General features: G+C 47.7%; 1 protein-coding gene across 2 annotated transcripts in view; it reads right to left on the minus strand.

Annotated features, from left to right (window-relative positions):
• The window catches only part of DPYSL5 (dihydropyrimidinase like 5), a 95,931-nt gene that overhangs the window by 12,863 nt on the left and 67,931 nt on the right, over positions 1-15,137 (minus strand). For both annotated transcript variants that reach the window (XM_087437029.1, XM_004418251.3), the window contains exons 3-9: positions 14,126-14,284; positions 11,869-12,048; positions 10,970-11,038; positions 8,453-8,497; positions 6,068-6,143; positions 4,777-4,933; positions 395-536 (exon numbers count right to left, since the gene is read on the minus strand). In XM_087437029.1, the coding sequence (XP_087293155.1) occupies positions 395-536; positions 4,777-4,933; positions 6,068-6,143; positions 8,453-8,497; positions 10,970-11,038; positions 11,869-12,048; positions 14,126-14,284 (828 nt within the window). The remainder of the gene's footprint in view (positions 1-394; positions 537-4,776; positions 4,934-6,067; positions 6,144-8,452; positions 8,498-10,969; positions 11,039-11,868; positions 12,049-14,125; positions 14,285-15,137) is intronic.

Genomic DNA, 15,137 nt, shown 5'->3' on the forward strand with positions numbered 1-15,137 from the left:
TCCATTGGAGGAAATGTTATTTAGCCATTAACAAAGACGTTTTTAAAGAATTTTTACTGCTAAAGGAAGACACTCAAGATATATTGTTATATGAAAAAAAAAAAGATGAACCTTATTAAAACAATGTATAGTAACATGCATAGAAAGAAATATACCAAAATATTAATAGTTTGATTTCTAGGTATGGAGTTAAGGGGATTTTTTTTTTCTAATACTTTTCTGTATTTTCTAATTTCTATACTAGGCCTTATTACCTTTCTGATCAGGAAAAAAAAATGAAGACCTTTTTGTGGTTTTGTTCTTGAGTGAAACAAGGGGCTGTGGTTGACGCAGCCCTCCTAAGGGTGACAGCTCTTACTAGGACTAGAGCAGGGAGGGGCTCCTGAGAACGTACCACTCCCCTCTCCCAGATGACGCTCATGCGGTCCTGCACGCCGCTCACTCCATGCGGGATCTTGGTGAAGTCCTCCTTGCCCATAGCTTTCTGCTTCGTGGTGAAAGGCCGGTGATCTGATGCCACGATGTTCAGAGTATCACTGTGTAGAGAGAAGGATGTGACCAGTAAGGGGAGGAAGGCCCAGGTCCTGGAGGGTGTGGACACGTACAGGGAAAAAACCTTTGCTTGGGAACCAGGCAAAGCTGATTCCAATCTCAGCTCTGCCACGTAGTAGCTGTATGACCTCTGACAAGTTACTTAATCTGTGTGAAGCTCAGTTACTCATTTGCAGAGGGGGAATATGTGCTGAGTGTGGCACTGACTGTCGGTGTCACAGGAGACATCAATGAGAGCCTCTGGGATGCCAACTTTTAAGAGTTAAGATAGCAGGAGAAGAAAAATTAAACTTAAGAGTTAGCTAAAGTGAGAGGGTGGAGGTAGTTCTACTACCGAAGAACTATATGCAAATTGCCTCTCTTCCCTCCGCCCCTACCAGTCCCTGCTGGCAGCAAGCATGTGCTTGGTAAAAACATTCACAAGCTCAATGTTAAGCTTTGCTAAATAACTTGGAGCCATAGCCTTCCTTGGAGGTGGGGGCTCTAATGGCCCAGAATGGGAAAGGAGAGACAAGACAGAAGAGAAGTCTGCCTTAATAAACCAGCAATGGTATGCAAGTCAACCAGTTCATCACCACTGCCATTCATGACCATCGTCCTTAGATGGTTATTGAGACCAGCCTCTGTTAAAGGCTGCGGGTGGCTATGGCATGGCGTGGCTCTCCAGGGGTTCCCGGGCTAGCTAAGAACTCAGGGCAGACATTCTGATGGTGAGAGAATGCACATGGTGGCAGACCCTCTGCCTAATGAGGGAGGCAGACAGCTGGCCCACGTTCAGAGATCTCTGTATGCTGAGGGCTCAGAGGTGGCAAGGGGCAGAGGGGAGAGAATGCCCACATTGCCCAGGCCAAGGCAACCACAGGAGGAAACACCCCTGAAGGGCAGAGGGGGACAACTGCTGAGACCACACAATGGGGGCCTTGAGAGTTTAATTTCATTTGTAGGAGGCACTAATGCAACATGAGTGCATGTGGGCTGTCTCAGATGCCCATGTTAGAAGGGGAATCTGGGAGCAGAGGGCATTATTTGGCTTGGTGAGGAGGCATGTTCTTAAGGCTCTCAGATGATTCTGGGTCAGGCTGCACATAGGGCTGTTTCACTGGGGGCCTGGCAGGGCTCACTAGTCACAGTTCTTGCCTAATGACCAATATCCTTGGCTAAATCCACATGAGATGACTTAGCTCCTCCTGTGGCATGGGCTGGTATCTCCCTGGCCAAAGATGCTCTGGTCCTCTCAGAGACTGTGTGGGACTCTTCCACAGAGCAGAGGGCTCGTTCTAGGGTCCCTGAGGACACCCTACATTCCTGGGCCTGCTGGAGCCACCAGAGAAGAATGGAATCTTTGGGGTTTCACCTTCTCCTCATGGGTCCTCCAAGTACCTGGAGGCTCAGATCAGAAGAAGCGCCATTAGTCACGGGCCTTGGATCAGGGACCCCAGGAGCACCGGCTCAGCTCCCGTTCTTTAACCAACAAGTCTAACTGGACACTCAGTTTTTTCTAAAGATCTTTCCAAAGAGGCTCCTACACAAATAGGTACCCCTGGGCAGGTGTGAATGACTGTGGCTACATTCCAGAAGGACTTTTGAGGTCTCCCAGGGCTGCCCTGAATCTGGGAGAAATGAAACACCCACTCATACACTTCAAAGTTTAAAACATGACCAGCTTTGTTAAGTACTTTAAAATCTTATATATTCAAATGAAAAAAATTCTGGTCCCTTTAGGAAATCAGATTTTAAATAAAGGACAAATCCTTGCATCTATCGATTGCACTTTTTACCCTGATAATCCTAAGAACTCATATCCTTAAGTAGATCATTATGAAGCAGCTCATATTTTCCTATAGGAATATGATAATTAGTGTCCAGGTTTTCTAGCAAGTATTTTGCATAATATCAATTATCACCAACAATTTGACATAAAAGCAAAATTATAGTAATCATAAATTCCTATAAATAACTAAAATGTTAAAACTATGCTCCAAAAGCTATAAAATTGTTCATGCGCCAATTAAAAAAGGGATTCAAATTATTCTCATAATAGTTCACACGAAATTACAATTCTACTTGAAGAGAATTTATTTCTATCATTTAAATAAATTTGACAAATTAGACTAGATATAAAAACTGAAATTATTCAATTAGTAATACTTTTTACCTCTGCCTATTTGAATTTGTGTGGGTTTGGGCACTGTAATTTGGGTGGGTTGGGGCATTTACTACTTTTTCGTTCTTTCAGTAAATCCGCATGTGGCAAGCAGAGGTATTTCAAAAGATTCTTTGACCTTGGAACTGAACCCAAATTATTATAGTGGGTTCTTGATACTTGTGTGTTTTTGTTGTGTTGACAGTGAAGAAAAGGAGGCTAGTTTTTCCCAACGAAAAGCATTTTTACAAGTAGGGGCTGAGCGAGCATTTCTGCCCTCACCCTCTCTTTCTCTCTTGATTTATTTAAATCTGTCAAAACTGCTGCTGCTCAGTATCACAGCAAAGCTATGGGACAGATTATAATTACTGTCACTGTGCCATGACATACACTGGGCCACCTTCACCCCGGGACCCCACTGACGGCACTCCACTCGTATTTGGAAAGCCCCTGCACCGCACGCTGCTCTTTAGGTTGTTAACACAGCAGGATGTTGAGAGGAATTTTCCAGTTGTTGGCAACCAGGACTGAAAACTAAGGACATGGATAAAATAAGTGCCCCTTTATCTAGACAGCCACCTTCAACTGGGTTGGTCACTTCCCTCAACTCCCCCCAGCGTCACCCTAGAAGAGGCATGTCACCCCCCCAGGTCTATAAAAGCAGAAGACAGGGAGGGAGACTGGGGTGTTGGCAGAATGGAGAGTCCAGCGGTCTCTCCCTCCTTCCTCTTTTCATGGGTTGAGTGGTGCTTCTCGACCCTCTTCCCCACCAGTCTACCCCAAAGTCAAGGAGGGAAGTTTAAGGAGTTCACCTCTGGAGAACAGAGGCGATGGTAGTGGGCACCTGCCTGGGCGCTGGACCGGTGAGCCTGCCTCTGAGCCTCCGGGTGAGGGGAGCAGGTGGGGTGGGGACAGCCTGCCCCCCACCTTAGGGAGTGGCAAAGCTGTGTGAGCTTCCTCTGGGCCCCAGACACTGTGGAAGGTCGCCAGGCTTAAGCTGCCTTGCCAGGGTCCTTGTTCACAGGGACATTGCTAGTTTTGGAAGGTGGGAAGGTGCACGCAGAAGAGGTCAAGCTGGAATCCAACTCCTGTATCAGGGGATTGTGTGAGGGTGGCATGAGAGCCCACACTGGGCACGTGCCCTGCACAAGGAGGGCCCCAAAGGCGGGACACTTTTGGCCTGAGAGGCAGCAACAACTACAGCAGAGTACAGATGCGTGCTGGGGTATGGAGAAGAACCCCCACCCCTTTATTCCTAATCTTCCCACCACCCATCCCTGCGCTGGCACTGGGGAGCGGAGGAGACTGACTTTTAAACCGGACTGGACTTTAGTAACCAAAAGGGAAGAGAAAGCAATGGCCTCTACCCAAATCGTCACTAGAGGGAAGAAAGAAGCTGCAACCAGTTATCAGGACAGAACAAAATCTTTTCACGTTTGTGTCCTACTGAATTCAGACTGTTCATTAAACCATTTTATTTAGATTTGGATTTACTGGGAAAAAGCAGTGTTAGAAAAGGAGGAGCTGGGAAGAGGAGATCTGGAAGGACAGTATGGGGGGAAGGAGGGAGAAAGTGCAGAAGAAAACAGGAGAAGGGGAAAGAAAGAAGGCAGAAGCACACAGAAGGAGAGAAGTGCACACAAGGAGAGAAAACCCCGTGAGAGACAATGAGAAGAGGAGAGGTAAAGAAAAAAAAGAGACAGAAAGGTCCACGTACACTCTCGGATAAGTCAGAGGCCACGTCCTACAGCTCCCTAGTGGGCATTAAGGTAAGATACCAATGTCTTGAAATTCTGAAGAACCACCATTCACAGTTTTATGTACGCTCTATACTCTTACACCTCAGAAGCTCTTACTCCGAATCAAGTGGTCATAGGAGCCCGATGGGATGGCAATTATCTGATGGGCTCTAGAGATGGTAACAAAAGCAAAATCATCCTATGGGCATAATGAAATCAAACCTAGGTCAGATTTGGGGCCTCTATGACATCACCTTAAAGATCTACAAATTCCTCGAACAGCATGCATTATGAGTTAATGACGTGCTATGGGGCCACAGCGGTCCTGCTGAAATGCCTTACTTGGCCAGCAGGCTCATGAGGTAGGTTGAGGTGTTGGTGTCCAGTCTCAGGGGAGGCACTGTGACATAGGCAGCCGCATGAGACCAGTCCTGGTGGTAGTAGTGTAAGCCTGTCAGTGTGGCATGTGCAGTGGTGGTCTCGGCCAGCACAACCTTCCCTGGAAGAAGAAGAAGGGTCAATCATAACTAGGAAGCCACTGAACCTGAAAGATCATTGATCTGAGCCTCTCATCTGACAGGTGAAGGAGGTGAAGTTAGAGAGAGGAAGGCACTTGCCCAAGCTCACTCGGGCATTTAGGAGCACAGCTGGGTTCAAGGCAGAGTGCGCCCTATCCCCCTGCTGACCCCAGGCAGGGAGAACAGAAGGGCAAGGGTGCTGAGGTGCGGCAGCACTGATGGTGCTTAGAGGAGCATGGTCTGGTTGGAGCACGGGTGCTGAGGGTGCTGACGGGAGGATGGACGGCTGCGAAGGCCAGGTGAAGGGGCAGTCTGGACAATTTTCTGAGCAGGCGGGCACTGTGAGCACCTTCACGAGAATCACTGGGGGTGGGATCTGTAGCAGGGGCTGGGAGGTGGGATCCAGTCAGGAGACAAGAGGGCAGGTGAGACACCGGAGGGGATTCCACCAGGGGAGAGGCAGGGGGCAGGATCTGCAGGGCAGTACAGTGGGAAGGCGGGAAGCCCTTGCTCCTGATTTATATCCCGAGATTTGTGACCGTGACTTTGTTTCTCCTGTTACTAGGACCTCACTGGCACCCCCAGCTGGGAGTGTAAGCAAGTAGAAAGCCTTCAGGTGTTGCCTGGTGCTCAGCAACAGGAGACACACAGGTGCGCCAGGACTTGTACACAGAGTTCCAGGCAGCTGTAAGGAAGTTGGACCCATATGCTATTACTTCTCCAGGGACTTCCCAGGCATCCCCTGAAATGTCCATTGGATCTGGTCCAGGATTTCATGTTGGTTACCAAGGCAACCACTAGTAAAACCCAAGAGGCCAAAAAGATACCAATTAATGAGTTGAATTAAAACTTGGAAAATTTTACCAGTCCCAGGAGACGTGACAGACACTTCTGTAAAGCTGTTATGCATACAAATGTGCAGAGGAAAACACACTGGTCTTAATGGACTGAACCCAGGCAGGGTGCTCCTGAGGAAGACAGCAGGAGAGAAAAGGGAAGGGCAGGCTCAGGGCCTGGCCTCTGGGTCTGGGGCCAGGGAGAGCAGGGAGCTGGTGGGCTATCAGGCTCCAGTCCTACCACATCTGTGCACTGTCCATCCCAGCACAAGGACTCACCTTGCATCTTAGCAGCTGCAATGACATCACCGGCCGAGATGCTGGACACATTGACCAAATAGATTGGACAGTGAGTCTAAACACAGAAACACGGCGGGAAGGAGAGAACATCAACCCCATAAACTAACAAGCACCAAGTAACCCCGCCAAATCAGCCCTGGTCCCAGCCCCACCCCTAGGGAACGACGATAGTCTTCTGCTGGGAATGCAGGGCTGGCTGCCGGAGCACAAGCTGCAGCCTGGGGAACTGCACGAAGCAAGCAGCGCCCAGCACCAGAGCCCAAGAGCGGAACGTCGGGGCAAGATGCCGAGTGCTGAACCTCACATTTTTTACCAGCTGACACCAAGACTATTTATAACTTAAAACAAGGGACTATTTTAATTTCCTGTTCGTGAATGTGATGACTTAGAGATAGTCGTATATTATATTTCATATCTAAAATTATGATGCCTGCAGTCTGAGGGCTGCTTCATCAGTGGGCAGGATGTACCCCAGAGAAAACAGAATACAAGGGATTCAGGCTTCAGAGTCTACGCCAGACAGGACTGGCCTTGCAGATGGACGACTGGATTGTAATACTGATTAGCTTTTCCTCTACTGAGCTGTGCAACTATGGTCCATGGCTTAACTTCTCTGAGCAAAGGTTGGAGCTAAAAACGAGGAGCTGCCCTTTTGTTATTCTGATCTTTCCTTATTCTGGAGTAAGTTTCCATCAGGAAGTAATGATATAATGACGATTGCTATGACAGTAAAACAATGTCCTTGTCGAGCCTGCAGACTTATAAACTGCTAATTGGGAACTGTTTTCCCAAATGTTCTTCTGATGCCTTCTTTGATTATCAAATTAAGAGGACAGAGAATTTAGGAGCTGGCCTGAAGTTTGATGTGCCTGGTACAAGTGATACCGGCTCAACACAAGGTTGACAGAAGGGAAGCCATATCGTAGAAAAGAAACCATATTGTAACTTTGAATGACCTCTGACTGTCTAACCCAGCTGGATATGCACCCTCCAGGAGATCTAACTGCTCTGTAGATTTTATGACCCCTGCTTGTGCATGTACCTCCCAGCTGCGATAAGATGATAACTTTGTTCTTTTGAGTTCCTTAGGAATGTGATGACCCCCGGACAGAGAGTCTATCTAGTGTGGCCACTCCCAGTCTGTTACACCAGAGGGTCAACATTCCTAACCTCCTCCTCTGTAACCCACTGGCCTATGTAACTGCTTCAAGATTCTGTGCCCCCCTTAAGATGGTTCTTTCAGACATTAGTCGGCCATCTTCCTCCTTGCTAGCAAGTTGTAATAAAATGCCCTTTCTCTGCCACCATCTTGCCTCTTGACGATTGGCTTTTGTCTCAGGGCAAGCAGATTGTGCCCTTTGTGCAGTAACACAAATTTACTGACTAATTCTGAGACCAGCAGACCCTCTAATCTCTCTGTTTTCCCAACACCACACCCTCAGGCTGACATCCTTCGGGTCTTTTGAGAGGAGGGGTCCTCAAGCGTTAGTGCCCATTAGAATCATTGGTGGGTTTGTTAAAACACAGATTGCTGGGCGTCACCCCCAATTTCTCATTCAGTGGGTCTGCATGGGCCTGAGAATTTGCATTTAAAGTGCCTATTTCTAACAAGTGATGCTGATGCTGCTGGTCCAGGGACCATACTTTGAAGAAGTGTTCTAGAGGAGGTAGTTCAGATTATCTGAGCAAATCAAACCCTTCGATGCCTTTTAGAAGGAGAAGTAACCTTGGCAGAGGGCTCTATTGTTTATAAAGGGCTTTTCCTCCCATGATCCTTTGATCCTCACAACCACCCTGTGAGAAGTGAGAGATATCATCATTCCAATTTTAGATAATAAAATAGTGTATCAGAGTGGGTGAGGACTTGCATATGATTGAAAGCTTATAAATGTTAAAGGCCCCACACCTCTTGGTTGTTCCCACCACTCCACTGCACCAGCACCCCCTTACCCTGCGAGGGCTTTACGCTGAACCATACCAACAAAAAATTATCAATGGCCCAGAGGCAGAGGTTTAAATCATGATTCTCTAAGTAAAATGTCTACCTATTCCTCTATGAAAGACAGATTCCAGGTGCAGTGAGGCTCTGTGATCCCCCACCTTGTCCTGCCTCCCTTAGGAGCCATTTCCACTTGAGCAGTGAAGGCTGGCTCAGCAAGCTCAATGGAGGGGAATGGAGAGCTGGGGGCAAGGAGGACCTCTGCCAGGTCTGTGGGAATAACAATGTTCATTCAGCAAATAGTTTTGGGGTCCTGTGGGCCAGGCATGGTGCTGGCACCCAGGACAGAAAGTGACTCCACTGGACAGGCTGGTTTCTGATCCCAGAGCTGAGAATGGGTTTCGGGCAAGCCGGGGTCTACTTACCCTGTTTGCAATGGTGATTACCCGGTGAGTGGCTTCAGCTTCCAGCTGTTAGAAAGAAAGGACAGGAAGAAAACAAACTTCACCATCTCCCCCAAGCAAGTCCACATATGCCCAGAACCCACCTTGTGGAAAGTGCTGGAATATCCAACACAGAGCTTAAGGGGCCAGTTGCACCCCAGGGGCTAGTTTGGCAGTGAGCCCTGGGCAGGGGCACCAAGCTCCAATCACCTCCGCTCACCCTGAGAGAATCCTAGGACTTAGTAAACCAGGCATACCCTTGCTGGATGCTACTCAGGGCTTAATTAAAAGGCAGTGAGGGCAGGCCCAGTGGCGTAAGCGGTTAGGTGCGAGCGCTCTGCTGCGGTGGCCTGGGGTTCGCCGGTTCGGATCCCAGGCATGCACCAACGCACTGCTCGGCAAGCCATGCTGTGGCAGCATCCCATATAAAGTGGAGGAAGATGGGCACGGATGTTAGCCCAGGGCCAGTCTTCCTCAGCAAAAAAAAAAAAAAAAAAAGGAGGAGGATTGGCAGATGTTAGCACAGGGCTAATCTTCCGCACCAAAAAAAAAAAAAAAAAAAAAAAAGGCAATGAAACGGGGCTGGCCCAGTGGCGCAAGTGGTTAAGTGTGCGCGCTCCGCTGCAGTGGCCCGAGGTTCACAGGTTTGCACCCCGGGTGCGTGCCAACGCACTGCTTGTCAAGCCATGCTGTGGTGGCATCCCATATAAAGTAGAGGAAGATGGGCACAGACGTTAGGCCAGGGCCAGTCTTCCTCAGCAAAAAAAAAAAGAGGAGGATTGGCAGATGTTAGCACAGGGCTGATCTCCTCACCAAAAAAAAAAAAAAAAACGGTAATGAAACAAAAGCAAAGGCAAACCTGGAGTCACATTTCTCCCTGTTTTCTGGTGTATTCTCTCCACAGCCACCTCAGCACTGTAGCAAAGGAGTGATATTCACTGATATCAAAGTGGAAATTAGCCTAGATCAGGGTTTCTGAACCTCGGCATTATTGACAGTTTGGGTTGGATAATTCTTTGTAGTGGGGACTGTCTGGGCATTGTAGGATCTTTAGCAGCATCTCTTGCCTCTACCCACTAGATGCCAACAGCACAACCCCCCCAATGGGGACAACCAAAAATATCTCTAAACATTGCCATATGTCCTCTGCGGAGCAAAATCTCCCCTGGCGTAGACCCAGGACTCTCCCATTTAACCAGCAGATGATGACAGTGATAATTCTTGCTATTACTATCCACTATAGCCAAAACCTTGCTCTTCCTCTCATATAACTTAACGAAGTCCAGTCCTGTGCCCATCCCACCCACTCTTGCTCCCACAGGCTAACTCTCAGTGCATTGACTTTGCTGAATCGGTGCATCTTTACCAATTCTCAGGTGCCAAAACGGGAGCTATATTCAAGGGCTCTGACAGACACAGACCCAGGGCAGGAATAAGGTGGGACCCCAGGTGACCCACTATAGGCCGACTTCGTTCCTATCTGACATCAGTATCATCACATCTGTCTCCTTCCTGCTCCACGTCCCTCAAGGCCTCCCATGGACACGTGGACACCAAACCATCTGCATTTAAGGCTCTGAAAAATGAAAAATAGCTTTCTCCTCACAAATGGATGGGTCATAGGGCAAGAAGGCACTCTTTGTCTAATGTGGTCCCTCCCGAGCAGAATTCTTTAGCAGGGGCACTGGGGGGTTGGTGTTGATGCCCTGCAAGACTGTGCAAGGATGAAACCAGAGGGCAGGAGGAGAGCAGGGCTCTGAACTACCATCTCAGTGAGGAATAAGGTGATAAGGGAGAGAGAGCACAGACACATACGTGCCTCTGGTTTCTGGTGGGAAGGGTCCAAAGCTTTCCTCAGATGCTCAAAGGGATCTTATCCCCAGAACACTGAGTCACTGGCTTACATACTGGAATTTCTTCTAACATCTGAAGGCCCTTCCAGTCTGTCTTTTTTCTCCTGATTCAATTTTGGGCAAAGCAACCCCTGGCGTGCTCACATTGTCTCCCTCAGATCCTTGAAATCAGAATCAAATGAGGTGGGTTTGGTTTTCCCCAAACTGTCTTTCTCAAGGAAGCTCAAGGCCAAGTCAGCCTCAGCATGGAGGAGGCTGTTCCCTGGGAAGCTTTCAGAGGGAAATTTCACCCATGGAGAAAGTGATAATATACGACTTATATGGGCCGGCCCTGTGGCTTAGCGGTTAAGTGCGCGCGCTCCGCTGCTGGCGGCCCGGGGTTCGGATCCCGGGCGCGCACCGACGTGCCGCTTCTCTGGTCATGCTGAGGCCACGTCCCACATGCAGCAACTAGAGGGATGTGCAGCTATGACATACAACTATCTACTGGGGCTTTGGGGGAAAAGATAAATAAATAAATAAAATTATAAATGTAAAACTTAAAAAAAATATATACGACTTATAGTTATTGATGTCTCTTCTATCCTAAAGATTCTGTGAATCTATAGGAAAGAAACTGACAAAGGACACAGGAAGTCTTCCTCACCTCCTCTGGACGGCTGATCTCAATTCCTTCTGGGCCTGTGATACCCAAATCTAGCGCCTCCTTAGCACCCTAAATAATGGCAAAAGGAAGAAAATTGAGAGAATCACAGAGGTACAAGGAAATAATGAACCCAAGGAACACTAAAATATGCTAGACACAGCTCATCCCATAGGCTTGCTACTTTTCCCACTTCTATACTATTCATCTTCTGAAGAGAGCAGAATAAGTACAGGGCTCCCTCGCAATAAGGCTCTCCTGAGTCTCACGTCATAATGATTGGACATATCTTTTTCTCTTAAAAATACAGTTCAGTACCTAGCCAACAGGCCTGAGACACCAAAGATGAGCACTCTTTATTGATCTGAAAGTCAGAATTTTCCCACTGGAAATCTAGTCAAATCTCTAGCTTCCAGCCATACCTAGGCTAACTCTGACCCCACATCTCCTAGTTAAGACCTAGAAGTACAAAGAGGCTCATTTTTCTTGGTACCAGTGATTAGATCTCTAATATCTCAGCTCCTCTGGGGAGGTACAGGAAAGTGGAAAACTGACTCTTATTTATTCTGTATGTCAAATCTTATTAAAAATATGTCTTAGATATGCTCCAAATTATTTTACTATAATGGAATTTGACTATCTTATCATTAGAACTAAGACATCATCATCTAAGACTTAGAAAGCTTGTTGGACTATAAAGAGAGATTTGTTTTTTACAGATAGTAGAAAAGTGTGGATTTTCTGACAAAGATTTGTCATCTGGGTGTTAACATCTCACTTTCTTTTACAACTTGTTTTGTCTGAACCTTGTGGGATGGGTGATGGGTGGTCAGGAATCGCCCTGAGAACTGTCTCTAGTGGCACCCAGGCCCCCCTCCCCCCAACATTCTCTACTGCCTTACCTCGGCCACGAGCTCCCCATTTTCAGCATGGACTCGGGCAATTGCTCCAATGTCCTTGCAAGCGTGAAACACTTGGTACAGCTCATTGTCCCGAAGCATATACAAGTCCTTGTAGGTCATGAACATCTGGAACGAGTTGACACCCTTCTCCCTCACCAGTGTCTCCATTTCTGCTTTGACCTGGAGAGCAAAATGTAAAGGCAATGCCATGTGAGTACAGGTGTTCAAGAGCCTGACTACAGATGCTGGCCCAGCACGGAGGAGATGTGGGTCAGTCGGTGGAGTCACCATATGACCACCTACAACCTCGCAGTATCTCACTTTCCTCCCCTCTACAGGCTGCCGTGAGGTCACGTGAGCAAGGGATGCAGAAATATTTTGACAGTTGTCAAGCATGACACAAATATAGGACCTATATGGTTACCTTCTAGGCATGTTTTTCTTATCACATAGGTTTGTCCTGTGTTTCTGACTCCACATTAGCCTTGTTGGTAAATGCACTAATGACTTTCACTCCTACGGCCTGTTCCTCCCTCCCTTATAATGGAAGTGGTGTTACAAAGGCACAATAATGCTAAACATCCAGAGACCCTGGGGAAAATCTAATTGAGGAACAAAGCCAAACACGAACAAAGCCATGTGAATAAGAAGGTTCACCCCAACATGATTTATATTGGGAAAAAATAAAAGCAACCTTCGCTCAACAATAGGAAAACAAATTGAGGTTCATCTACTTGACAGAACGTTAGGTGGCCACTGCCTTGATGGTCATGAAGACCACACAGCCAGACAGAAAATGCTCACACTTAAGCCAAAGAGTCACCATGTAAAAACCATGTCTGAAAAGACTAGAAAGAAATAAGCTAAAATAACAGTAGTGATTGTGTTGGGATGACTAGATTAAGTGCTTCCTTTTTTTTTCTATTTTTAAAATCTGTAATTAGAAAAAATTATTCAATTATTATAAAAAGAATTTTAAATTCTAGACATGAAAGTCCCCACAACCCCTGGGGACAACAGGATGGCTGGCCTGGCCTCAGTGTTGCTGAGAATCTGTGTGGACCCTCTGTCTCAGGCCAACACTGGGGCAGGGAATGGAGAGAGGCTCCGGGTAGGGGACACGCACCCAGGAGGGTGTCCAAAATGGACAAAACCCCCATCTGAGATATGCAACGGCTGACATTCAGCGTGGTCTGCACCTTTAGCCCGGTACCAGGAGGGAAGTCTTCCTGGTATGAGGCCTGGGGGCTCCATGGCCTTTCAGAAGCACCAGGTAAGAAATAACGGAAGAGACTGGGTGAGCCCCACACTCAGGCTAAGACCTGAGGGCAGAAGTACAGCGAGGCTTTAATTATCACCTCAGGAGGGAGTCAGGCCCTTTAGACCGAGGCCCACAGCTGAAGAACTCTGTAAAACTCGTTAATGCTTGTTTAATTTTATGACTCCAGGGTACCCACTCAAGCATCGGCACATGGTGATTAAAAAATAATTGACGAAAGAACGAATATCCAGGCTGCTTCCCTGGGGGATATGCAGTAAAACTTCAGAAATGAAGCAAAATCTAACTGCCTGTACATCTGTTTTCAGGAAGAGCAAGCAAGTGGGAATCTGGGGAGAGGGGACTGGACTCTAGCTCTGGGGCCTGGGGCAGCAGGAAGACAGGGTAGCCAGGGCCCAGGGACAAAGAGGCTGAACTGAGAAAGGGCTCCATGGGAGACAGCCTAAGCCATACACCAGGAGCAGCCTCAGGGCTCTCAGAGCAGGAGCTGGGCCCCAGTATGAAAGAAGGGTCCCAGCCCATCCATACCAGGCAGTACTGAGCCAGGACAGGACCCTCTGTTCTGAGACCTCAGCTCAGTGCTGTCACTCCCAGCACAAAATAGAACCCCCAGAGCCTGACCCTTGCTGAGCCCACTATTCTGCAGCATCCCATAGGTGCCAGTGGCACCTAATGCAAAGCCTCGGAAGCACTGAGAGCCTTGTGGTCAGAGCAAGGAGCCCCCGCTCCCGAGGACTTTGGTCTTAGACCCTCTGTGTCTGCTGGAAAACTGGCTGTTTAAACTAAGCAGAACAAGCCCACTCACCCCCTTATGGAATCATAAGCGTCTTTTCTTTTGGCATCTGGGGGAGTTGGGATGGCGGAGGGAGGGTTCCATACCTGCAGGAGAGCACCACACTCTAGCTGGCTCCAACCAAATGGCCCCTCTGCCTCAAAGAGAATTTGCTGTTCTTTTGGGATTCCCCCCAGCACTGTTACCTTGGGTGCCCACCAGGTGATCCCCACGTGGAGGGCGTAGTCACAGCAGACCTTGGGGTCGGCCAGCCCCCGGCACTTCTCGTAGGCATCCACGAGGGAGGTCTCCTTGTCGGGCAGGACATGGCCGATGATCATGGTGGTTCCTCCAACTAGTGCTGCCTGAGGGGACGGGAAAAGCAGTCTCTCACATCTCTGCCTGCACCCGAGTCACTGACATGGGGAGACACGGGGTCCTCGGGTGAACATTTAGGACAACTGTAGACCCTACTGCACAAGAGGCTGTGAGCCAAGTGCAGCAACGTTTGGGAAACTGTAAGGAGCTGCCTGGACACGCAGGAGCCAGTGTGTAACCATCATCATTGTGGGTCCAGCACATAAACCTGCTTCTGTCTCATCTCGGGTTGTAGCTCGGCACTTTGGAAAAACCACTTAGTGTGTTAACCAAGCCTCAGCCAACCCCTAATTCCCAATGAGAAGATCCTCCAAACGATTTTTGGCCAACATGACTATATAGATGACATAATCAAATGTATAATATAGTATAATATATGATCAAATGTCTATTTGTAATATTTATTAATTTAGTTACACATATATAAACTATAATGAATAAAATGTTAATTTGGATATACTGTTTTGTTTTACTCTCTCACATTTCATGAAACAATTCTGTTCAAAGTTTTCATATGCATCTTCAACATCATGGTCTTTGTCTTCAGTTTTTCCAAGCACATTAACTTTATTTCCATCTATCTTGTTTGAGATAGAGCACTTTTTAGGCTCCTGTATGATTTATCAGTGGAAGATTATCCTATTCATGGGGGTCAGCCCAGTGGTGTACTGGTTAAGTTCATGCACTCTGCTTCGGTGGTCTGGGGTTTGTGGGTTTGGATCCCAGGGAGACCTATACACTGTTCATCAAGCCATGCTGAAGCAGCACCCCACATACAAAATGGAGGAATACTGGCACAGATGTTAGCTCACGGCCAATCTTCCTCACCAAAAAAAAAAA

The sequence above is a fragment of the Ceratotherium simum genome, chromosome 11, assembly GCF_057802395.1.
Source record: "Ceratotherium simum simum isolate JZ-2026a chromosome 11, ASM5780239v1, whole genome shotgun sequence".
Taxonomy (NCBI): domain Eukaryota; kingdom Metazoa; phylum Chordata; class Mammalia; order Perissodactyla; family Rhinocerotidae; genus Ceratotherium; species Ceratotherium simum.